This window comes from Carassius auratus, chromosome 21, assembly GCF_003368295.1.
Source record: "Carassius auratus strain Wakin chromosome 21, ASM336829v1, whole genome shotgun sequence".
In the NCBI taxonomy this organism is placed as follows: domain Eukaryota; kingdom Metazoa; phylum Chordata; class Actinopteri; order Cypriniformes; family Cyprinidae; genus Carassius; species Carassius auratus.
Window position 1 is genome coordinate 18,694,620 of NC_039263.1, and position 25,802 is coordinate 18,720,421.

Genomic DNA, 25,802 nt, shown 5'->3' on the forward strand with positions numbered 1-25,802 from the left:
TTTAACCTGACCACACCACTCTACCATGGTTGACTTCTGGATGTCCAGACTGCCCCATCTCCGGCCTCATCACAACCCCCCTTTACCTCCTGCCCTGCTCTGCCACCGCCAGCCCACCCACCTTCTCCTCTCTCTGCTCCATCATCTCCACAGGTCGGCGATCAGATCCTGGAAGTTAATGGCCGGAGTTTCCTCAGCATCCCACACGATGAGGCCGTGCGAGTGCTGAAGTCTTCACACCACCTGATGATGACTGTGAAGGATGTCGGGCGACTGCCGCATGCCCGCACTGTAGTGGGCGAGACAAAGTGGATCACAAGCTCACAGATTACAGACAGCTCGGCCAGCAGCAGTGTCACGGGGTGAGTGATGCGGTGATGGGAATGTGAGGAAACAAGGAAAGTTAGAGAGATAAAGGAGTCATGTCCATAGATGGGAAAGCTACAGTAGTAACTGGTTTCGTTCCTAGATGAATCAGTGTTTCTGAATATATATATATATATCAGCCAAGAGTCTGAAAATTTTTGCAACCGATTAGGAAAACAACTGATTAAAAAAAAACACTATTAATCCACCCATCTCCAGTCCATCAATTAACATCTAGTGTACTTTGCAAAAAACATGCAGCTTTTCACCTCACAAGATGTTACTTGCTGGACAGGTTTACTTGTGGATTAATGTCATGGTTTAATCAGCTGTTTGGTCTCTCATTCTAACGGCACCCATTCACTGCAGAGGATTCTTTAGTGAGCAAACAGTGTAATGCTAAATTTATTTTTCAGATGAAGAAACAAACTACTCTTGGATGACCTACAGATGAATATATTTTCAACAAATTTTCATTTTTGAGTGATTTGGTACAGTACAAAAAAAAAATAAAAGTATGCCAATGTCATTTACTGACAGTTTTGTTAGTGTCCAAAATCCAGATATTTTTAGTAAATGTTTGCCTATTATACATTTCTAGCAGTCTATTGCACATTAAGCAATACTAATGTTTCACCTAAAATAAATAGTTCGCTGATTTGTTAATTTGTTCTTAAATACAGCCAAAGTCATGCCTTGGTGCTGCGAATTAATGTTCTTGTTTAATAAAATTAAAATGTTCTGTACAGTTCAGACGCAGTAATTTAATTAGGACTGAGGTGAAGCTTCCAGGCTTAGTTTAATTTACTGTTATAAGAGCAGATTATACAATAGCTGCGTTTTAATTATTTAATTCTGAATATCAGCTTCTTTCCAAAACCCCCGGGCTGCTCGCATTTGGAGGACTGTAAATTAAGGAGTCATGTTCATGGGATTATTCCAGACACTGCTGGTCTTTCATGGCCTGTTTTTGGAGAATATGAATCTGTGAGTGTGTGCAATATGAACCTGTGAGCACACTAACGGATCATAAAGCAGCTCAGGTGTGTCTTGTGCCAGTTCTCTGGACCTTCTCTTTAATGGAGGTTAGCTGATGAGGTGAGCCAGGGGCTCTGCTGTCATGCCAAGGGGAAAATGCAAGGTGGCATTTTATAAAAAAAAAAAAAAGCTGATTATCAAGTTCAAGCTCAAGTCAAAGCCAAGGACAGAACTGCTACAGGGAAGTGTTTGTACCTATCATTGTTACCGACCAGTTTGACAATTTGATAAATAGCTGTTCTTGATATGACTGCAAAACTATTGCAGAGTAATACAAGAGACGTGAAGCACAGCTATGTTGGAAAACTATTGTCACAATCTTCAGTTATACAGTTTAGTGATCATTATACAAATGGTTTTGACCAGAGAATGCAGCGATTTGCCATTCAGCTGTGATAATGTAATCTGATGTAATATATAGGAATATATGAGAATTAAACTCCACCTTTCAAAAGTCATGGTGTCACACCCTAATCAGCTAATTACCTCAAAACACCTGCAAAGGTTTCCTGAGCCTTCAAATGGTCTCTCAGTCCGGGTCACTAGGCTACACAATCATGGGGAAGACTGCTGATCTGACAGATGTCCAGAAGACCCTAATTGACACCCTCCACAAGGAGAGTACGCCACAAAAGTTCATTGCTAAAGTACTGTACACACTGTACCTGTACTCACCGAGGCTGCATTTATTTGAAAAACTCATAAAAAAGTAAAAACTCATTTAAATAACTCTTTCAAACATGCAATTTATTCAGCAGCCGTTACTCCAGTCTTTAGAGTCACTAAATCTTACAGAAATCTTACAGAAACCAGAAACTAGATCACTTTCATACATGGCAGTGTGTCTGTGTCTCTGTATGATTCTGTGTCTATTTGTGGATGTTTGAGGAGATTGTAGAGCATGTATATGCTATTGATTTCTCCATGTTTACCTCTCTCTCACAGTCTCTCTCTGGACCAGGGAGCATCAGCATCAACAAAGGTGAGTACCATGTTTCTATATTTGAGCAAAATGTTCTTCACAGTTTAGTTTCAGCAGCGATAGAAGAGTGAGCAAGATAGTTAAGGTGATCTTTGAAGAGCGCTCTGCAAATGCTGGTGAGCTCTAGACCATTTAGGATAGATGTACCCTATTTATTGTCATTATAGAGGTGCTAACAAGAACTTATAATGGTCTTTTGCACTATGCGGTACATTTATCTTAATTAGATCTGTAAGATGATTCCAAATTAAATTTAAATGTAAACAAATGAATGGTACATTTACATTTAGTCATTTAGCAGACGCTTTTAAACAAAACGACTTACAAATGAGGACAACAGAAGCAATAAAAATTAACAAAAGAGCAATGATGTGCAGTTGCTATAAAAGGTCTCAGTTAGCTGAATGCAGTACATGTAGCAAGGTTGTTTTTTTATTATATAAGGAAAATATAGAAATAGAGATTATATAGAAAAAGATTGGCGCAATCTAGGTTAGAGGGACAAATAAAGATATGTGTTTTTAGCCGATTCTTGAAGATGGCCAAGGACTAAGTTGGGCAGGTCATTCCACCAGGAGGGAACATTTAATGTAAAAGTCTGTGAAAATGATTTTGTGACGTTTCAAGCGATGTTCACTTGCAGAATGCAAGCTTCTAGAGGGCACATAACTCTGAAGTAATGAATTTACATAAAGAGGTGCAAAGCCAGTGGTGGTTTTGTAGGCAAACTTTAATGCCTTGATTTTATACGAGCAGCTATTGGTAGCCAGTGCATATTGTTGCGCTTTATGGATTAATTAATTGTAAAGGTTTGATAGAACTGGCTGGAAGATCTGCTATAAGAGCATTGCAATAGCCCAGCCTGGAGAGAGCAATGTTAATGCATTCTATTAATAATTAAACATTTTAATAATAAAATACTCAATTGAAGTGTAATTCAATTACTTAAACTCATTTGCTGAACCTCTAAATGAAGATAATTAGTTACAGTACATACGTTAACTATAGAAATTACAAAACGTGTCTTTTTGTTCGCTCATCCCAAGACTCTTTGTAAGTGTCAGAGCTTGACCGGAACATACTTCTGAAAGTATTGTATACTTCTTGAACACTTCTTTACAAAGATATACAGTACAGACCAAAAGTTTGGACACACCTTCTCATTCAAAGAGTTTTCTTTATTTTCATGACTATGAAAATTGTAGAGTCACACCGAAGGCATCAAAACTATGAATTAACACATGTGGAATTATATATGGAATTATATACATGACAAAAGTGTGAAACAACTGAAAATATGTCATATTCTAGGTTCTTCAAAGTAGCCACCTTTTGCTTTGATTCCTGCTTTCCACACTCTTGGCGTTCTTTTGATGAGCTTCAAGAGGTCGTCACCTGAAATGCTCTTCCAACAGTCTTGAAGGAGTTCCCCGAGAGATGCTTAGCACTTGTTGGCCCTTTTGCCTTCTGTCTGCGGTCCAGCTCACCCCTAAACCATCTCAACTGGGTTCAGGTCCGGTGACTGTGGAGGACTCTCCTTCTTGGTCAAATAGCCCTTGAAGCCTTCAGTGTGACTCTACAATTTTCATAGCCATGAAAATAAAAAAAAAACTCTTTGAATGAGAAGGTGTGTCCAAAAGTTTTGATCTGTACTGCATATATATATTATTAAGTTACAGAGTTCAAAAGCTACAGAATAACAGGAATGCAGCCTAATCAAATCCCTCCAGGATCTTTTTTGCAGGTCTATTTATGTTCAAAGAGCCTCTCTTTTGTCCTCCATAGTGAGGATATTTTGTTGTTATGCAAATGAGCCATAGTGAGTGATTAAGCTGCATAATAGATCAGACTCGTGTATTTGCATTGCTTTGATAACCTAAAGAACATGAACTAAAGAACTTACCTTAGCCAGAGTAATCGCAAGAGAAAAGGAGTCAGAATCACAGGTCATTTCATATTTGGTCACATATCATTATTGGTTGATATGGGAACAGGGCGACTGTGGCTGTGACTCTAGGCAGGCAATCACACACCTGTTCCTGTACTGTGGCTAGAAAGAAAGAGGACGTTTGTGGACATAATGAGGAGAACAGAAAGACGTAGGAAGGACAAGAGATGGAAGAGAATGGGATGAAAGAGGAAGGTGGTATCGCTGTAAATTATCGTCTCGGTCTGGGTAAAGAGAGTGTCAGGTAGACGCTGCCAAGAGGCTTTGATCCCCTGGGCATATGGTATCCAAGGTGATCTGTATTCAGACTGGTTTCCGCAAAAGAAACATGCACTTAACATTCTTACCATCACTGTGTGTGTGTGTGTGTGTGTGTGTGTGTGTGTGTGTGTGTGCGTGTGTGTGTGTGTGTTTGAGACTGGTGTAAAGCCATATTGTAATATATGAGAGAACAGGAAGTAATAGAAGGGTCGATCTCTAATGCGGTACCTTTTGAACTGCGACTTTTAGAAAATGATTATGCTTATGAAATATAAAAATTTATTTCTATAATAGCATATACCACACTTTCAGATATGTTTTGATCCAGATCGGGTACTTAAACTTATTATTAACTTGATTAATGTTAGTCATTGGCAATTACAGGATATGTTACAGTACTTTGACTTTTAAGCATCTTTTTAAAATTATATTATAGTGATTTTCTAGATTAGTTTTTTTTCTGTTGCTTTTGAATCAGAAATGATATTACTTTCAGGGGGACAAAGGCAATAGTGAACTGTTTTTGTTAGTAAAGGGCAAAAAAATGTAATAAAAAAAAAGGATTTCTAAAATGAAGCAAATTGGGGACACATATAAATTGTTTATCAATTAAAACAATATTCTTAATAAAAACCTGTTTTGTTTAAAACCTTCTCCTGGGGAAAGGAAAAAATTAAGGAACACCTGGAATAGATTTTAGTAAATTGCCTGTTTAATTAGAGCAGCATCTGGGGGCACAGCAAAAAATATTAGTGAATTTATTTACAATTATCACTTTTTGATAAGTGGAAACAAACTAATAGAATTTTCATCCATAAAAATTGTGAGTGTAATGTTTATGAAATATATTTAAAGAATAGCTGACCCAAAAGAGCTAAGTTGAGTTGAAGTTTACTGACTTTTCTGCTTAGCAATACTAATTTTGAATTAATGCAGAAAGTGCATTGTAAGATAAAATATTCAAAACATATTCAATAATACTACACCAAATAATATATATATATATATATATATATATATATATATATATATATATATATATATATATATATATATATATATATATATATATATATATATATATATATAATGTATATGTATGTATGTATGTATGTGTGCGCATACACACACACCAAATAATATATATATATATATATATATATATATATATATATATATATATATATATATATATATATATGTATATGTATGTATGTATGTGTGCGCACACACACACACACACACATACAAATACATCCATCAATACATACAAAAAAAATAGCGATTTTATTTTTATAAAATAAGAATTATCATCAATAACTCAACCTCAGGGCATTCCAAAACCTATATGATTTTATTTCTTCTGTGGAAAATAAAAGGTGAGATTTTGAGAAATGTTTGAACATTTTGGTATTTAAAATAATAGCAACCAAAACGAGAAATTAAGACACAACTTTTCTGCATGAACTATCCCTTCGAGATGTTATATATTATATTATATGTTATAGAAATATGTTAGAGACACGAAAATGGCCTTCATAACAGGAATAACTCTTGTTAAAAATGAAAAAAATATGGATAGAAGAGAGTACAAGAATAGAAGGCATAAAAAGACAGGATGGGATAAGACAGAGGCGGAGAGATTGTGAAGAGGAATAAAAACAGCAAGGTGACCCACCCGATGATCAGGGTTTTACAAGGTCCTCCTCTGTAAGCCGAGGTTTATGCACAAAACAACGGATTCCAATAAAGCCTGGGCAGTGCGTGAGCTCTGACTTATTACGACGGGGCTGATTATTGCATACAGTGGGAATGACAGGCTAAAGGACACGGTTAGATGAAGTGTCTGGGCTCATGTCTGTGGGCTATGAGCTTTTGCAGTACTCACTTTGTATTCCAAAGACTCGCAGCTCTACGATGCTTCAGAGGACATTGATAAGTTACATACATCAGTTTGTGTGAGAGAGGCACAGTCAGTCATAAATCACTCCTGATATGTAGACATAAGTGTGTAATTGTATTTACGTTATGCAATTCCTATGAAATAACGGTTCATATTTTAATCATCACAGTAGCTGCAGTAAAAATGCATGTCGCAACAAACATGCATTGCTTAACAGAAGCAATTTTTTTTTTAAATAACATATTACAAATGTATATAACAAATACTTTTTTTAGTCTTTCAGTTCCCTTACAAGATTTTCCAGCGTTTGCCTGCAGAAGGATCCAGGCGTATAAATTGATAATCACATAAATGCTTCATTATGTTTTCATCAGTATACATTTAAAGCTCCCCGCAGACAATTAATAATTGGAAAAGTAATTGTGCGATGCTCAGTGAGCGGTGCTTTGATTAATTGTAGGTCAGGTTGGAGCAAGTTAAACTTGAAAATGATGATGTTTTGGTTTGTTATTACTTTTCAGAAACATTCTAAACTGTATCACACATTCAACAGACAGCAACCAGTTTACATCTGTAGCATTGACTGCAGCTGAAACTCATTTCTGATTCAGATATTTGAGAGTGGGTTCACGTCTGGTTGTATTTTACGCTCTCTGCCTAGTTTAACACTCGCAGTGCTCACAAAATACGAAAACAGAGTTACATAATGTAGGGTCACAACTGGGATCTGTCCAAGTCACATAAGAGAACTTCTGCAATATTACAATTACTCTGCCTCAGAAGTTTCCTGTAGTTGTGGGAAGTTTTTTGCTTATTTGCAGGTCAGAATTCCTCGCTGTGTGACCTTGTCGAGTCTTCGCTGAGTAAGGCGCTTTTTTCCACTGCCTAGATCCTAAGCGAGGCTTGCGTTGTATGACGCCAACCCCTTCTGTGCCAACTCATTGCAGCTTAAACCCATTTCAGCTGCCCTCATTTCGAAGCTAAGTGAATTCTCCAAATTGACATTGCCCTTTTAAGACCAGAACTACGGTGGCCCTCAGGGGTCTAGCACAATGGCATTAGCACAGTAAACAAAGCACAATAAAACATAAAAATATTGAACATTTCTGAAAATGGGACTGGAGGTTCCCCTGACAAATCCTAATACACTTAAAGACGAAAGGCGACATATAATTCATACACCACTACTGTTTTTTTTTTTTTTTGAACCTCTGCTGACACATGGTTTGACAAGCTGCTTTTTTAATGTTTGGTTTGGTCTGTGTACAAGAAAGCTTGCTTATCTGTGAGCGTGTATCTCCGGTGTGCCTTTAGGACATCTATTGACTGCTCGGCACTGCCACAGTTCTAAAGAGAGGTGTAAAAATCTATCACCGCTTTGGGAGAGACGTGCTCTTCGAAGCGCAGGACTTAATGTAGCTCAAGAGAGAGGAAATGAAGCTCCGATTTCGACATGGGCCATAGTCGAGTCGGGATGGTAATATTGTCTGAGAGGCGAGATGTTGAAGAGCTTAGTCATTCTCCCCATGCCGTCGGTAAGATTAAAACTCTGATAATGAGACAGATAGAGCTGTAACCGACAGCAGCTCCCGAACACAAACATTTGTCATTTTAATTAACGTCTAACCAAGGTGACACTGATCTTGATCATCTAATTATTTAATCTATTGCTGAGTGTCCTTATGTTTTAGCAGTTAGAGCTAATGTGACAGCAGGAGTGAGATTAATTTGTTTTCACATCATTTTGATGGAACAGAAAGACTTTAAAAGTCATGTTTTCATCTATCTAGCTATCTATCTATTGTTATATCAGTTCATCCATCCATCCATCTCAGATTGATTTTGGTTGTGTTGGTTCATTTATATTTTTATATTATTTTTTTATAATATTCAGTCCCACTTCAGGATGAACTACTCTGTGCTTTCCTGGCCTTCACTTTGCTGAACTTCTTCCAAGGACGAGCCTTCTTTTAGTCCAGAAGCATATCCCCTATAGGGCACCTTATTTCATTATTTTTACATTTGCATTCTATTTTATTTGAGAGAAAATTCCTTTCCACTCTTTTTAGAGGTGAGTCATCTCAAGTTTCTTTCAGATAAAGCTCAATCTAGGGATAAATTGTCTCATTCAAGCCCTATTCAAATCCACTGGGGTGTGATGTGTGGGAGCACGGCTGCAGTCTCACAACGCGGTTCGGGCGGACAAAACACTTGTTCTGATTGTGCTGTCCTAAAGTTATGATATTGATCAGCAATTATGTGTTCCTGTGATTAAAGAGGCTGCCAGTCGAGTGATGTCATAATGGGTAACCATAAAGGTTGTAACGCTACAGATGGCGCGTGATCGATCCCATCTTGGCCGCTATCATTCTAAAGGAATTATATAACCTCACATTTTTCTTGCTAGTTTATTGATCATCTTTTGTTGGAGAGATTCTGCTCCAGCTTTGCTTTTTGTAATAGAGCAGTGGAGCTGATATCCCAGAGTGCTGTGCAGGGCAGGGCTTTTGAACCTCTCAACATCAAACTAGACAGAGACGCTTGTGTTCTCATCTGAAAAAGTCTTATAGATACAATATATATATATATAGTACAGTTCAAAGGTTTGGAGGTCAGTAAGAAGAAATACTTGTGTGCAGCAAGGATGCATTAGGTTTATCAAAAGTGACAGGAAGAATTTACTCTGTTAACACACATCTATTTCAAATAAACACTGTTCTTTTGAACTTTCTATTTATCAAGGAATTCAGCAAAAATGTAATAAATTTACACAAAATAATGAAGTTTTCAGCATTAAAGGGACACTAAGTAGGAATTACTCCCATCTAGTGGTGAAATTGTATTTTGCATTCAAACTAATTTTGCTCTCCAGCGCCTCGCTTTTTCAAATGCGCGTTGCATCTACGGTAGGCGATATGTACCAAAAAGCTTTGACAGGATGTCTTCTAATAGCACAGGTGAACAGGTGTGTTATTTCAAACAAACTGCAACATGACAACTAACAAACGAATGTTACAGTATGAATTACTGACTGTGGAAAACATGAAATATTGTAATTAGTAGTTATGTCTAATTTATTCGTTATATTTTCTGAATTATATGCATTGTTAGATATAAAAAAAATATTAGAATATAGATTGTAACACTGACTTACCTGTCGAGAAGAAAACTGGCCACTTCAGCGTCTCTTTTGAAATCTTTATCCAGCATTAGCTCTTTCCACCTAGAAAAAGCTTCCCCGACATTAACTCTTGTTTTCTGTAATCTACGGTCACGTTTCCTTTTACGTTCTATTTTTGACTGTTTTGGCGACGATGTTTTCTTCTCCTGTGGCGCGGCATATGTATGGTCCATAATAAGAATGCAATCCAGACTTTTAAACTTGCCGGTGCAGTTTCAAGCGCCTCTCACTGCTCTGCACCTGCGTTTCTGGCTCTGACCGAAAACGCGCTGTGGAAACGCGTTGGCTTAGTACTTTTTGTCCCTCTCTGCTATTATAGTTTTGCAAGATGGCGGAACTACATGGAAGCCTCCGTCGACCTACCCGTCCCATGTATATAAAGATAATAAATTCTTCATTTACAAGGGTTAGTTTAAACATTGGCTTAGGTATTTTAACACCATTGAGGGCATATTTATGAATAAAAATATTGATTTTAGATAATAAAATACCTAAAAAGTTACTTATTGTCCCTTTAAAGCACTGGAGTAATGGCTGCTAAAAATTCAGATATAAATTAAATATACTCAAACAGAAAACAGTTCTTTTAAATTGTAATAATATTTCACAATATTACTTTTTGATTAAATAAATGTGGCCTTGATAAGCATTCTTTTAAAACATATAGAAATCCTACCATTTCTAAATAGTGTAAATTTATGTAAAAAAAAGTCTTACTGACCCAAACTTTATATATCTATGTGTGTGTGTGTGTGTTTATATATATATATATATATATATATATATATATATATATATATATATATATATATATATATATATATATATATATATATATATAATGAATCTTCGCTACAGTGGTTGGCCTCAGCAGTGTTTCAGAAACAGTTTGTTCTCTGGGTGAGGATGAATTTCAGTTCAACAGCATAGCTACTTCATAAGTTTATAACTAAGGGAATTTATGTGAAATCACTGGGTTTACAGAAAAGAAAGTGGAAATAAAGTAAATGGATGACATAAATTATAGTCTATGGACTCTGGCCCTGGTGAGATTAATGTATTAGGCATTTATTTTTTTAGGGTTTTTTTTCTGAACTTACACAAATTGTATTGTATTACATTCAATAATTTCCCAGGTATTTGTTCACTGTGCCGGTTCTGTTCTTAATTGTGTTCTTTTAGTCTCTAGCTTGGGTTTGCAAGAACAGCAACTTTCTCGACCAGTTATTCTTCAATGTCCAGGAAAGGACATTAGCCTCATGGGTCAAACCGGTCAGGGAAATTTCCTTCGAAATACTGTGAAAATAAATGGTCTGTCATTTGATGCAACGGAAATGCATTAGTTCCTGTGGGAGTGCTGTACGATAGAGCTTATCTAACTTGCAGCGTTTAAACACAAAACACACATTGTTCTAAAGAGAAAGAAAAGAATAAGGGCAAGAATAGTTCAGACACGTTCAGCATTCACTCACCTCAACCGCTGTCTCTGTCTGTATTGATCGAGCTCAGTTCAAAGCCTCGTGTCTTTTGACGCTTTGATAACATAGACACTAGTGCTGCTCGACTGCACCTGCAAACCAGACCGCTGACAAACATGCATCTCCACCCAACAACATTCAATAGGCTGTTCAAGCAGACATAAGTAGATGAAATGAATTTAAGGCATGCGATACACCACAGATCGATCTAAAGTGTACATCAAGCCCATCTCATAGGTCGGTGTGTAGCAAGCAAGTTAGTTATCAAGCTAGTTTTCCATATTGGTTTGATGGAGTGTTTTGGTATCTTGGAGAGCATGTCATTTCTAGGCTGAGCATTACACTGATCAATGATCATGTTGATTCTGGAGCAGTGCTTTTTGGTTAGGAGACTAATTAAAGGAAAAGCTGCTCTCGAGGAGAGAGGCTGAAACATGAGAGAGAGCAAATTGGGAGGAGGGTAAGAAACGCCATGGAGATGAGCGTTAGAATATCAGTAATGAACCAGAGACTTATCCAGTGATGTTGAAAGATTTCAAATGTGTGCTTTGAGGCTCAGTGAGCCACAGGTGTTTGAATATCAGTATTAATATTGCATTTCTTCTCTTGAAATATTTGCGTTTCTTCTTTTCACTATTGTCCTCAGGGTGGCTTTTATAAAGGTGTGGCGGGATCTCAGGTGACTCTGTCCAGTTTGGTGAATCAGAGCAGGGCCATGCTGGAGGAACAGGCCAGACATCTGCTGACCGAACCAGAGAGGCAGACCATGGGCTACTACATCCAGGAGTACCGCGATGGTCATATCGGTGTTGAGCAGCTGGTCATGGCCCTCTTTGAGCTGTTCAATACACATGCCAAGGTGGAGGCATTTAAATTACTAATGTTTTTGCTCACTAGTGTATTTCTTTAGTATTTATACTTTTATATTTATTGTTACAAAGAATTGAAAATGGAGTAAAAATAGTAATATAGAAATAGTAATTATAAAAAAAGATTTTCTTTTTATTTTAAGATTTAATATGGTATTTTTTAAAACTGTGCAAGTTTTTTGATTCTTTGTCATTTCATTTATTTTCTTATGATGATAATGCTGGTTTATGACAGTAAATTTATTAAGGATACACTATTGTTTTGCACAAATTATTACATTTACTTATCAAGGATGCATCAAAAAGTGAAAGAAACTTTATAATGTCACAAAAATGTCTTTTTTAAATATATGATGTTCTTTTGAATTTTCTATTCATCAGAATAAGAACCCTGTCTGTGTGTGTGTGTGTCTATATATATCTATATATATATATATCTATATATATATATAGATATATATATATATATAGATATATATATATTAAAAACAGAAAAAAAAATTGTTAAATTGCAATAATTTCACAACATACTTTAGTTTATAAAAGATTAAAAACCCTTATCATCTCTAAACTTTTTATATATTTTTTTTTTAATTAAAGACGTTTACTAGCTGAATGAATTATTAGTAATAATATACATAACTCTGACATTATCCAAAAGTGCCCTCAGTATATTGTGCCATCAATGTCTGGTGATTTAAAGCAAGTATAACCTTAAAATACATTCCCATTTATAAACATATTAAAGCCCCTGAGAGTAAAACAATCAACAGGAGCCCGGTCACATTCACGTCTCTGTATGTGTGTGTGTGTGTGTGTGTGTGTGTTTGCAGTTCTCTCTACTATCAGAGGTGAGGGGGCTCGTGACCCCTCAGGATGTGGAGAGATTTGATGCCCTGGTTTTGAGACGAGAGATTGAGGCCCTGAAGGCGAGGCAGGGTGGCGGAGCTGGGTTTCAAGACTCCTCCTCCATGGTCTCGTACCCTGATACACTGGCCTCTTCCTCAGCCAGCTTCATGACCAACACCACCCTCAGCTCCGCACGGGTAAGAAAGAACATCCATATATTCAAAATGACTTGATGAATCTCTATTGAACTCTTGTGTGCAATTATTATTGAATCCGACCCATTGTGTCTGCATCTATAATTTCAGACAGGAAGTGTTTAAGGCTGTGCATCTGTATTGCTGTGGGATGAGTGGATGGCATTGTTATTGTGTGTGACATAAAAAGCCGTTCACAAAATTGGTGGGCAATTTGGGCACAAAGAAGGTGTGTGCAGATTACTGGGATACAAAGATGAAGAGCTGTGGGAAACAGCTTTTGTCCTTTCTGTTGAAGGCTTTTACGTCCATCACTCGAAACCTGTCTGTCCTCCTTTCTCGCTCTGTCCAGCCATGTCTCACCTCAGCTCATCCACGTCTCGTTGTGAAAGCACAGCTGTTTAGATTCGTAGCCGTCTCAGGGGTGTGATGTTGCTGTGACAGATGGAGAAGAGTTTGCTGACAGATTTTTAAGCCTGCTGACTCCCAGTGTAAATTGCAGGAACAGTTTAACACCGCATTCCCTATCCCTCTCAATAAAACAGGAAAGACTCCTCTGGCTGATAGATTTGATGGAGGTAGGTTAAACAATCTCTCGCTTACCTTTTCAAAATGTACCATAGTAACCATAGTTCCCTCTATATTACCATAAAATACATTACTGACCTTAAGTACAGTATTAATGTTCAGCGCAGTTTGTCCCGCACCATTTCTACTGCTGATATGAATGATACATCAAATGATGCAGATTATTGAGAAGAGGTGTGCTATTACTTTTCAGAGCGATTAGATTTATGATTTTTGCCCAGCGAGCGACAAAATGGCTGAAAAAAATCACTTTTATTAACATTGAAGGAGGTACTTGAATGATATCTAGGGACTGGAATATCATAGAAAGTTATGATGGGGAACTTTTCGGATGGTAACCAATCACCCAGAACACCCGAGCTACTGCATAGCAACACAAGTCCACTCGGAACACCCTAGCAACTGCATAGTGACACTAAAAACCCTCATAGAACACCCTGGAAACTGCATAGCAATGTGAACAAATCCAATCAGAAAAGCCTAGCTACAGAGCAACACTAAATATCCACAAAACACATTAGCAACTGCATAGCAACACACAATAACAATAAAATCAGAAGACCTTAACAACTGCAAAGTAACACAAACAAATACAAACACAAGACCTTAGCAACTCCATAGCAACGCAAACAAATCCAGAGCACCTAAGCAACTGCATAGCAACACAAAAAATACATTCAGAGGACCTTAGCAACTGCATAGCAACAATACAAACAACTAGAGCGCCTTAAGAACTACAAACACAAAACAAATCCACGCAGAACACCTTAGCAACGGCATAGCAACACAAAAAATACAATCATAAGACCTTAGCAACTGCATAGCAACACAAAAAATACAATCAGAGGACCTCAGCAACTGCGTAGCAACAAAAATCATATCATGCAATTCATATATTTTTCCATTGCTAGTTACAAGGTCTGAATTACAGTATGTGATATAAATCAGAATGAAAGTCAATCGCAAGTTAATCATTTCGCAATTCTGAGAAAAAAAGTCATAATAGTGGTATATAAACTCACATTTGGGGGAAGAAAAGTAAGAATTTCGCGATATAAAATCAGACTTGAAAGAAAAAGTTTATAACTCACAATTTTGACTTTACATATTGCTATTCTGACTTTATAACTCGAAAAAGTCAGAATTGTGAGATGAAAACTCAATTATCTTTTTTTAGCTTCCATAACCAGTAACTATAACTGTGATATTTTGGTGGTAGATGTGGTTACTATGGTATTCGGTTTGGGTGTGTCTCTCTAGCCAACACACGTGTTAAACTAGAATGAGCTTGCTATGATGTGGGTTTGTTTTTAACACACTCATAAACAGGTAAGTTATACAGCACAGTCTACATTCTCTGCATGGGTTGATCCCTCGTGTCTGATATCTGTCTGTGTGTATCTGTGGGTTGTAGTGTTCTGACATAAGTACATGCATGCATGACGCAAATCAAAAATGTGTCTGTTGTGACACTGTCCCTTCACCATGGGTCATTTGTTTGTATATATGTACCTCTCTATATGTGTGTGTGTGTGTGTGTGTGTGCATGCACTTTGGAAATGAGTGAACGTATTTGTATGCAAGCTTTGTTCGTGGCCCTCCTCTGTGGATTGGTGTTGTTGTAAGCTTGCCAGCTCTGGCTCTGGTAATTACAAGAAGCAGCGGCGGCGGCCCACACTGCAGCCCCGCGGAGCTCCGCAGACGAAGCGTTCGCTCTGGGACTCTCATCCTTGTACCGCACCTCATCAGCCATATGCAGAGCTGTCACCACAGATAAGACCCCCCAGACGAAAAAAAAAAGAAGTCGTCTCGCAGAGAGCATCCTGATTTATGCTCCAGTGGAGCACAGCAGGGGATTGTGGGAAGGTGGAGGACCTGAGCCAGCACAGTGCAGTGTCTTTCTGAGTCGGCTGTTCTGTCTGTTTTAATTTGAAAGAAGGGAACGGAACATTGTGTCCAGCCAAATATTTAATGTCATTGGCTAATTTTTGCATTTGAAAGACTGGAGAATTTTTTTATTAATATTAATATTAATGAATTTTTGTTGAGTGAATGAATTTCACAATATTACTGTTTTTATAGGTTTGATCAAATAAATTGGTGAGCCTTAATGTGTGAGATTCCTTTAAATATATATATATATATATATATATATATATATATATATATATATATATATATATATATATCCTACAAACTTACTTTTTTTATGTTAGCGTATATACTTAGATGTACGGTTATGAAACTGTTACAAAACTTGCATAATTTTGATACTTGAAAATTATTATTAAAATTAAAATTATATAAAATTATTATTAAAATTATCACTGAAAATTATTTTTACTGAGAAAGTTCAGGAAAATTTAAGTGTTAAAAGCTCAGTTAAGGATTCATTAGATTGATTCAATCTGATAAATGAAGCTGTTCATTAAAATAACTCCTAGCTCATTTGTAACTCTTCATTAAAGGAACCGACTCATTTGTTCATGAATTCAGTTTAACGTGCATCATGAAATATAAATGTGGCATATGTGAATTCTAAACTGTACAATTATACAGCAAAAAGTACAATTATTACAGAAATGACAGCCAAAACACATAAAACAAATGAGTCCACAAGTGGTGAGCACATAAATAAAGTGAATTGATGAGGCTTTTGTTTTGGTGGAGGGGAGTTTTAATGAGGGGGACCACAGCTCTGAATACAATCAGCCGTCAACGTCACAACATCACCTCCCTCTTATTCCACCCAAGCACGCGAATCAGGGCTCCTCTTGCTCTCTGTTGGACAGAAAATGAACCCTGGATGCGAGATTGAAATGTAGGACTGTAAGTGCAATTGTGTTTTGATGCCTCTCTGTGAAATGGGCTCTCAACAAAATGCAGTTGGGATTGAACTTTTGTTTAGGGGATAAACACACAGCTGTGTTTTTCATTTGTTTCACAGTGTCTTGTTCTCGTTTTCTCTTTTGTTTTTCTCTCTCCCAGAACGATGGCATTGCAGAGAACAACGGGGAACAGTCTCTGGAGCATAGCAGTGCCCTGCCAGACATCTCTCTGGTAAGCCCTTCGGTTTGAGGAGGAACAGGAAAGATAAAAGAGGGGGAACAGAGAGGGAAAGGGGAGCGCTGGAATCTGCTGAGGTGTGGAATTATGACATTATGAGAACTGGCAGTGAACATCTTCAAAAGTACCAGGGGCAGATTATGACTGGTGTGATGATGGCTTTTGAATGAACCCCGAAATTTAAAACTCTCAACATAGGGGTAGGCGGTATGACAAAGTGTTATGTCACAGAAAATGTGATTTCTGTATCAAAATAACAATATATTTCATTTGTAGTTTTTCATTTTAATCTAGCAAATGGTATATGATAAAAGGATATAATCTAATGAGATCAATTTAATGTTTATTTCAATGTTTATTTTAATGAGATATTATATTAATACATTAAGTATTGTACTAATTCTTTTTGTGAATTTATAAATTCTAGTGTTAGTTTTTTTGTTTTTGTTTTTTTTTTGGTTATGTTTTGGTTTCAGCTTTATTTTTCACCTAATATTTAATTTAATTTATTCCAACTTCTTTTTTTTTTTCAATTGACCAAAATATTTTTAGTAGTTTTAGTTAATAATACCACTGATGAAAACCAAAAGATGAGATTCCTAATAGACAAATGATAAATCTGGCCTCAGCACAATAACAGATTATGAACAGATATGTGATTTTAAAACAGAAGACTTTCAAAACTAACATTACTAATGTTACTAACATACAAAACTAACAATACACACTTTTGACCACACATTGTGTATTAATGCAGCATGCTGATGTTGCTAAACCGTTCCTCATATGTCCCAGATGGATTAATCCTTCAGTCCTAATCTTTATTTACTCCGTGTATCTTGTCACTGTCATGTGAAGATACCGTACACAGAGCAGTCCTGCACATTGGTGAGAATATATCTACAGTACAACAGTATATAAAATCTCTTCTGTTGACATATTTTATACTGTCATGCCGCCCAGCTCTATCTCAAACGGTTGTAAAGGCTCGGCTACTCAGACAGCTGATGGTTGTTTGACGGAAAGAGTGAAAGAGAGAAATAGACAAGATGATGACACTTTCGCTGACGGCTGCCCGTTGTGAGAAAGATGGCAAAGGAAGATTGGGGTTTTTCTCAGAAAGTTTTCTGTTGGTAATCTGATGAAACCCCATCAAGCATCAGCACAGCTCTATCAGGCGCTTCCACAGGCGCAAGTCTGGATGATGTGAAAGTAAAGTTTCCAGTGAATTTCCAGACCCAGATGAAAAAAAGCACATGCAGATGACTCGCAATTCGGTTTGATTGCTTTCTGATGGCACTGACACCTCATTCATCTGGCTTCTGCTCATCCAGCCTAAGTTTGTTCATTTCCGTGGTTCTTTTTTTTTTTTTGTTTGTTTGTTTGTTTGTTTTCCATTTGGTCTGAATTCTTCTTGTCCTCAAAGCAGTGATTTGTGGGTACTTGTCACATGTTTTAATGTATGGGTGTGTATGGTGCATTATAAGCTGTGAAGACTGTGATCTCCTTTGAAATATAACCTGAAATATGGCTAACGCTCTCCTCTTTCACCCTAGGATGAGGTTCATTCCACCTCAGATCCCCCTCCTTCCTTTAAACCTCCTCCTCCCCCAGGGCTTCAGCGCCGGCCCAGTCGAAAAGCCACGCTTAGCAAACGTCCCTCTTCTAGCTCCTCCCAATCTGGCTTGTACTTCACTGCCCCTACTCGTTCCCAGACCAAAGAACCAAAACACTCAAAAGCGCCCAAACCTCACACATCTCCTCCTAATATCTTCAAGATAGACGTCCCAGCACCTCAGCTCTCAATAGTGAGTCAGCTTCCTATTGGACCATTCCCCCGGGTCCAGTCCCCTAGTAAGTTAAAGCCTGCTGTCCAATCCTCATCTCTGATTCCTCCACCCGCCCCTAATGTACCTGCACCACCTGGGCCACCGCCGCCGCCGCCGCCTCCTCCGCCTCCATGCCCAGATAAGCCCGCCCCTTCTTCCCCAGGATCCAATCAGCATTTTGTCATGGTAGAGGTGCATAGGCCTAACGCTGAGCCTGATGTGAACGAGGTTCGGCCGCTGCCACAGGCGCGAGGTGAGACTGGCCAGATCTGATGCATTGTGAGCAGCTGCAGATATTTCATGTTTCATTAACCAGCTGTCGATTTCTATCCAGTCTGGTAATTTAATGGCTAAAAATCAATTATCCTCAGTGCTCAAAAGGAAAAATGTTCATTTTGAAAGAATTCGTTCAGCCAGATATTAAAATTCGATCATTTTACTTCCTTTTTTTGTTTGTGTTTTTCTGTGTAATGTTTTAACAAAATAAGATACTAAAAACAATAAATAATAATAAGATAGTACATTTTAATGCTGGGGCCTGTTCTTCGTACGTTGCTTATTACACCCGAGATCAAATGACACATCCAAGATGATATCATCGTGCTAATCATGATCGGGCTAATTGGGTTCTTCAAACACACCTGTTGTGTATGATTAGTATCGTTGGATTGAGTTATCTGAGATAATTGCGCATTCATGTTTTGGCTTAAAAGGGGATATGTATCGATACTCGAAACCATGATCAGCAGTGCAGCGATTGGCTGGTGGCAAGACGGCAATGTAATGACATCATATGATTTAAAACGACACCCGACGAAAAACTTGACAAATTTCTGGACTTTTATAGGGAAACAGCCAAGTAAACAAAACGACATAAATGTTATAATAGATACATGAAACAGATAATAGATACATGTTTTTATTTTATTAGAATTTTTTTCATGATTCCCAATTATTTAGATTCGCAATTTATAATAGTTGTGCAGTCTTTACATTTATATTTCAATGTAGAAATTATCTGTTCATTTCATTTTATATTATATTTGTAAAGATTTGTTACGTGACAGCATTAATGAAAGTTTCTTAAGGGTCAATATCATGTTATCTGCATCTCCTGCTTTCCATCAAGCCACTCTTAAAATAGCAGTCATCACTCAAAATAATGCACGACTCTATTATAGCATAGCATGTATAGCATGTGTGTAAGACTCTAATACAATTATGAAGTAATAATTTTATGACAAATAAATATTTCAGTGAGTAAAACTGGCTGTCTAGTAGGCTGTTATGGACAACTCAGCATTTTTATATAATTTTTAAATCATTTTTTTAATGATTATTATTTTAAATTATTGTCCCTGGATCAGTACGATACTATTATAATAAAGTAGCGGTGGTAGCAGACATATTTTGAGTATCAGTTCTGGTTGAAAAGAAGCGATCTAATCCTGTTTACATGAAATAAGCTGCTCCTGAGCAGGTTTAAGCTTATGGACCTGTTGCTATGACAGCAGCTCCGGGATGAGCTTCGAAGAACCAAACGATCCAAGATCAGGCCAGATCGTCAACAATCAAATCCAGCTAACGTACGAAGAACGGGCCCCTGGTCTGAATAAGATATTTTATATGACAGATGTTTACATATAATCCACAAGATAGCATAATACCTGAATTTACCAAAATTACCACATTAAAAAGTTTATAACATTTGGTTCTTAAAAACCAAGGAATTTTTATGGTTGTTAAAATTGTTAATCTGCAGATTATGCAATGCCTATGTAAATGTATTACTTCAACTGTCTAACCCTAACTTGTCTATCTGTGTTTAGAAATATTATGTCTTTTAAAGCATTTAAACTTTTTCCTCTCGCGACAAGTCGGTAGGTTTACATATATTGCAGCCACCGCAATAGCCATTATTTTTAATCAAAGGAGATGTAGGCGTGTATCTTTAGTGAAGCAGCGTGGCATTGACACAAGCATTGACTAAAGTGACTGCGTCAGAGCGGTAATGTGGATGGGATAAATTAAATGAACACTTCAGAATCTCGCAAGAATTATTGGGACATCAGGATGCTTTTTGCATACTGTTTTAGAAACATTATAAATACCGATATACCGGAGGCATAGTTGGGTAAGAGTATGTGTTTTTGAATCAGCTCAACATAGTAAACATGTTTCATATCCTCTGATGGGATGAAATGATTACCTAGAGAAAATACAATTATAAATTAAGCCTGACCAAAAAACTGTTTGCTGGCAGTGACTTTTGGTAACTAGCGCTGACCATCCAGACAATAAATAGGGCAAATCGAGCAAAAGCGGTGTGTTCCAGAATTAAATCTAGTATTTGCTAAGTAAGACATGTATAAGTTAACCAGGCCTTGGCGCTGTTCACATGCTCTGAAAGACAGAGCTGACACACAATGTGTATTTAATACTTTAAATATTTCATTACGTGTTGTCAAGTATTCTTAGAAAAACTGTAGCTTGACTAAACAAAACCCCTCTACACTCGATTCTAATTGCATCTGAATGCACTTACTGTCACCGTCTTCTTGTAGGAGGGACATTATCCCAGCTGTCAGACAGTGGACAGACACTTAGTGAGGACAGCGGTGTAGACATTGCCGAATCTGGACGTCTCAGTAAGGATAGCAGCCCACGTCCCGCCCGCACCAGAGCCCCACGGGATGGGCACGGAGGAGAAGAAACATCTGCCAAACCGGTGAGACCGAGAGAAAGAGAGAGAGGGGGATGTGTTAATAACAGTGACAGAGAGTCAGTGTTAAAAGTGTAAATGAGAGTTAAGGAGTGTTGACAGAAGAGTGCAGTCGCATAATTTTGTTTCCTCCCCCTCCCTGGGACTGAGCGTGCTTGACTTTTAACAATTAATTTTCACTTTTCTTCTTTTGGTACATACATTTCCTTCAGTTTTTCTGTTCTTTCTTTGTTGACTCATCCATCTCATCTCATATCACTGATCCAACAGCTCTCTGAAAAACCAATCTCAGTGTGCTGAGTCAAGACACGTCTGTCTTCCTTTTGGCCGTCCTTTAGCTATTTGCTTCCTGGCTTTCTTATACGCATGAGCTGTGTTGTTGTTCTCGCAGAGTGAACTCATAGTGCTATCTGAGGACACTGTGGTTGGGGGTTAGCCACTTCCTGTGGCCCAATTTTAGGCCGTCAGACTCAAAGCAGTTTGCATCATCAAAGCCAAATGTGTCTTTGCTTCCTATCTCTGTTCCTTTTCATTCTCTCTCCCTCTCTTTGATTTGCTACTCTCCTGTCTTTCTTTTTCCATCCTGTCTCTAATCTGTCTGTAAATCTACCTTGCAGCCGGGTCTGTTGGAGCCCATGTCCACTCTAGTGAGAGTGGCGAAAAGCACCAGTACTCTGGGCATCGCAATAGAAGGCGGGGCAAACACACGTCAGCCCCTCCCACGCATTGTGACCATACAGGTGAGTAGCCCGTACAGGGTTCTGTTAAATACAGGGTTCAGAGGTAGAAAGTAAATGTTTTTTGTTTGTTTGTTTTTCTTAACCTGGACTTTCCACCTCTGACAGGGTTATTTTACATAAAATTAAAATAATTATATAAAAGTAATAATAATAAATATGTATATTTTTATATTTTCTTTTTAAATATATTTTGTTTACATTTCTATTTTTACAATTATAATAATAGTAATATTTAATAAAAATATATTTACAAATACACATATACAAATATACAATACATATATATGTACAGGAATATGCATTTTATATTTGTATTATTCTATAAAATATAAAAAAATAAAGAAATATATTTTTATTTATTTTGTTTATATCTATTTTTATTCTATAATAACATTAATATTATATATATATACACTGTAAAAAATAAAACCTTTCCAACTCAAAAATTTTCTCCTGTTGTAGTTCATCTAGCAATTCTGAACCTGAGTATGAATCACAATAGTACCCTGTGGTTCTTCGTATTGGGCAACTGCCAGGTTTTACAGATGATTATACAATTTCAAAACCCTCTGTCAGGTCTAAAGCAGATGTGTGCAGCCTGAGACAATGACAGACACAGAATGAGTCCCTATCCTAAGCTCCCTTATATATATAGGTCTATAAGAGCACCACCAGCTTTGCTGAATTAAATAATGAGCGCAGGAGTTGTGGGCAGCTGTAGCGCAGAAAGCAGGTGTTGATGTTTGAAGCCATTGTGGCAATGCATTATTCCTGGTTCTGTCTTTTCTAGTACTTAAAATCTCAAGCACTCTGTTGAACAGGCTTGTGGGAACACTGCTGGCTCGGTGTGCAATTTGTAGAGCGAGTTTATATGTGAAAGGTTTTCTATGTTTTTACGTGTGACTGTGCTGGAGGGGAAATAATGTGCATTTTAAGAAGGGGACGGCTTCGGCTGTGAAAGACGAATCTGAAATTACAGTGCCGCTGATTACCATTGATTTAGCATCAAATCAGCAGCTTATTAATAAAAGATTGAGAGAAGGGAGCAGAAGAACAGGAGAGCAAAAATAAGAATCTAAGAGACAGTGAAAGTAAGCTAGAAGAAAGGAAGTAAATGAAAGCGATTGAGAGACGTAGAAAGTGCGTCTGGGGAGGAGAGAAATGGACAGGCATGAGTGGGTTTTAATTCCCCGGCTGCAGTCGGTTCATCAGCGTCATAATGAAAATCCAACAACAAAAGCGACTGTAGATTAGATAATGTGGAGCTCTTTTGTTTCCATCATTTTTAGGTGGTGAATGAAAGAAGATGAGGTGCTGGTGAGATCTAAGTGGGTGACTCTTGCATTTCACCCTCTATTAGTTTACTACTTCCTCTTGCATAAGTGCTGTCATTCAATAAAGCAGACTCATGTATGATCAGTTGTTTAAAGCCAAGGATCAAAAGGGTTAAACTGGGATTTTGAAAGCTGAGGGACCCTATCCCCCAAAAATGCACAAATAAAACCGATTACAAAAAATGTATGATGTGGACTGTCAAATGAATATTGCACACACAAAAAAAAGACAGTTGCTTTTCTAGTGTTCAAATCTGTAATCTGATTGGTTGGATTTACGTAAATACCAGGTAGGTTCTTATGGCTTTTCAGTTTTTATTTTGTCCTGAGAAACAAAGGTACCATGTTGTTTACAGTTCAGAATTGTCTGTAGACACGGTTACGGATGTACAGAAATTCTGACTGCACAGACGACACACGTTTCTTTGGTGTTATCAAGTGTTCACAGAAACCGCTGCTGGATTATTTGAATGAGCTGGCATTTTCACTTAAAGGGACAGTTCACCCAAAAATGAAAATCCTCTCATCGTTTACTCATCCTCATGTAATTCCAAACGTATGATTTTCTTTCTCTTGTGGAACACAGAAGACATTTTGTAAAATTACTTTTTTTGTGAGTCCATGAAATGAGCCCAGTGCTGTTTACACCACAACATTCTATAAAATATCTTCTGCGTTCCACAGCAGAAAGAAAGTCATACAGGTTGAAACATCTGGGTGAATAAATGATGACAGAATTTTAATTTTTGGCTGAAATAGCCCTTTCATTGTTACTTTAGCATTATTTATATATAGTATTTATTAAGTAGTGTTTATGGTAATACTAGTAATGTTCCATTTGGTAACTATATTTAATGCATTAACTAACATTAACAGTGAGCAATACATTTGATACAGTATTTATTCATCTTTGTTAATGTTAATTAGCAGATGTCAAAAAAGGGAACCTTATTGTAAAATGTTGCGTTTTTATTTATACAGTGTACACTTCAGCGTTTTTAGAAACATCAGCTCACTAAATGAACAACTTCATTTCAGATTCAGACAATGTCCCAGATCTCTCTAATGTGATTTCACCTGGGTTTTTTGTAAACTATTGATCAGTTCTCCACCTGGGATCACTCAGAGGATGAATTGATTGTATTTTAATTTTCAAATTTGCTTTTCCTTCTTTGATTTCCCAGTTGAAAATGCACAAACAAATGGAATATATTCAATCTAAATTACATTTTTACCCAGAGGGAATATGACTTTCTACTCCAAGAGAAATCCACCAACCTGTGTACCTGTATTCAGCACCAAAAATGGACTGACAAGCATATTCTGCTTCTATATGAATGTAGCCGGTCTTATCTTCACACCCGGTCTTCAACTATCTCTCATTCTCTTTCCCACAGAGAGGCGGTTCGGCTCATAACTGTGGACAGCTGAAGGTGGGTCAGGTAATCCTAGAGGTGAATGGAGTGTCTCTCAGAGGAAAGGAACATCGGGAAGCCGCACGTCTCATCGCGGAGGCCTTTAAAACCAAAGAGAAGGACTACATTGACTTCTTGATCACAGAGTTCAATGTGGCTCTATAGGACCGTGCGAGTACCATGATGCTGGGACACTGGGACGCACCATGACATGTCTTGCCATGATTAACCTCCAGAATCCTATTACATGGTTCAGCTCATTCTCCTCTGTGATGTTTTGAAACTGTGTGGACCAACCCTGCATTGACCTTTCCAACAACAAATGCCAGGATAGAGCAAAAGTTCAGTCTGTTATGTTTGTTTAAGAAGATGGGACATCTTTTCAGTTGGCTTATTCTTTGAGTTTCTCTCTGACTGCAATATCACAAGAGACTCTCCGTCGAGCTTGGATGTGTGTTGTGTTCTCATGGAAATCGTTGTTTTTTAAAAGTCATAGCTATTTTATAAGAAATATGTAAAAATGGATCAAATGTGTTTAAATGATATATTTAAAGTTTAAGAGGTGCACATAACTACTGATTATAGCAAATAGTGATTAACTCCATAGAGATTCGAACTGAAGTGCTTCTCACTACAGAATTCTCTGAGCAGAACTGCTGAAACATCTGTCATCTGCCTTTTTTAAACTCGTCAGCCGGTTTCAGTTTTTGCTTGCTGTTTGTGCTGTTTTGCAGGGGGTTTTTTTTCTTTTTTTTGTAATTACTAAACCATGGCAATCAGTCATTAGGACAGAAATGCTGAGAGACAGCTACTGTGTTCAAATATCTAGTGAGCTGCCTACGTAGACAGCTTTTTTAAACATCATAGGCACTAACAATTTTAAGATGCCATGTTTTGGCCAACTTTTATGGAAGAAGCACAAGCATCAGGGCTCAACATTAAATAAGGATGGCTCAATGACTAGGAATTTGAAGACATGTCGTTCAAACGTTTGGGGTTGATACATTTTTCAAAGAAGTCTCTTATGCTCCCAAAAGCT

General features: G+C 37.4%; 1 protein-coding gene across 1 annotated transcript in view; it reads left to right on the forward strand.

Moving 5' to 3' along the window:
* The window catches only part of LOC113038799 (whirlin-like), a 76,508-nt gene extending 50,982 nt beyond the window's left edge, over positions 1 to 25,526 (forward strand). Inside the window, exons 5-13 of the mRNA XM_026196470.1 lie at positions 154 to 362; positions 2,350 to 2,386; positions 11,804 to 12,016; positions 12,860 to 13,072; positions 16,646 to 16,717; positions 18,280 to 18,805; positions 21,117 to 21,280; positions 21,892 to 22,014; positions 24,746 to 25,526. Of these exons, the coding sequence (XP_026052255.1) occupies positions 154 to 362; positions 2,350 to 2,386; positions 11,804 to 12,016; positions 12,860 to 13,072; positions 16,646 to 16,717; positions 18,280 to 18,805; positions 21,117 to 21,280; positions 21,892 to 22,014; positions 24,746 to 24,928 (1,740 nt within the window). The 3' untranslated portion in view covers positions 24,929 to 25,526. The remainder of the gene's footprint in view (positions 1 to 153; positions 363 to 2,349; positions 2,387 to 11,803; positions 12,017 to 12,859; positions 13,073 to 16,645; positions 16,718 to 18,279; positions 18,806 to 21,116; positions 21,281 to 21,891; positions 22,015 to 24,745) is intronic.
* Positions 25,527 to 25,802: the final 276 nt, after the last annotated feature.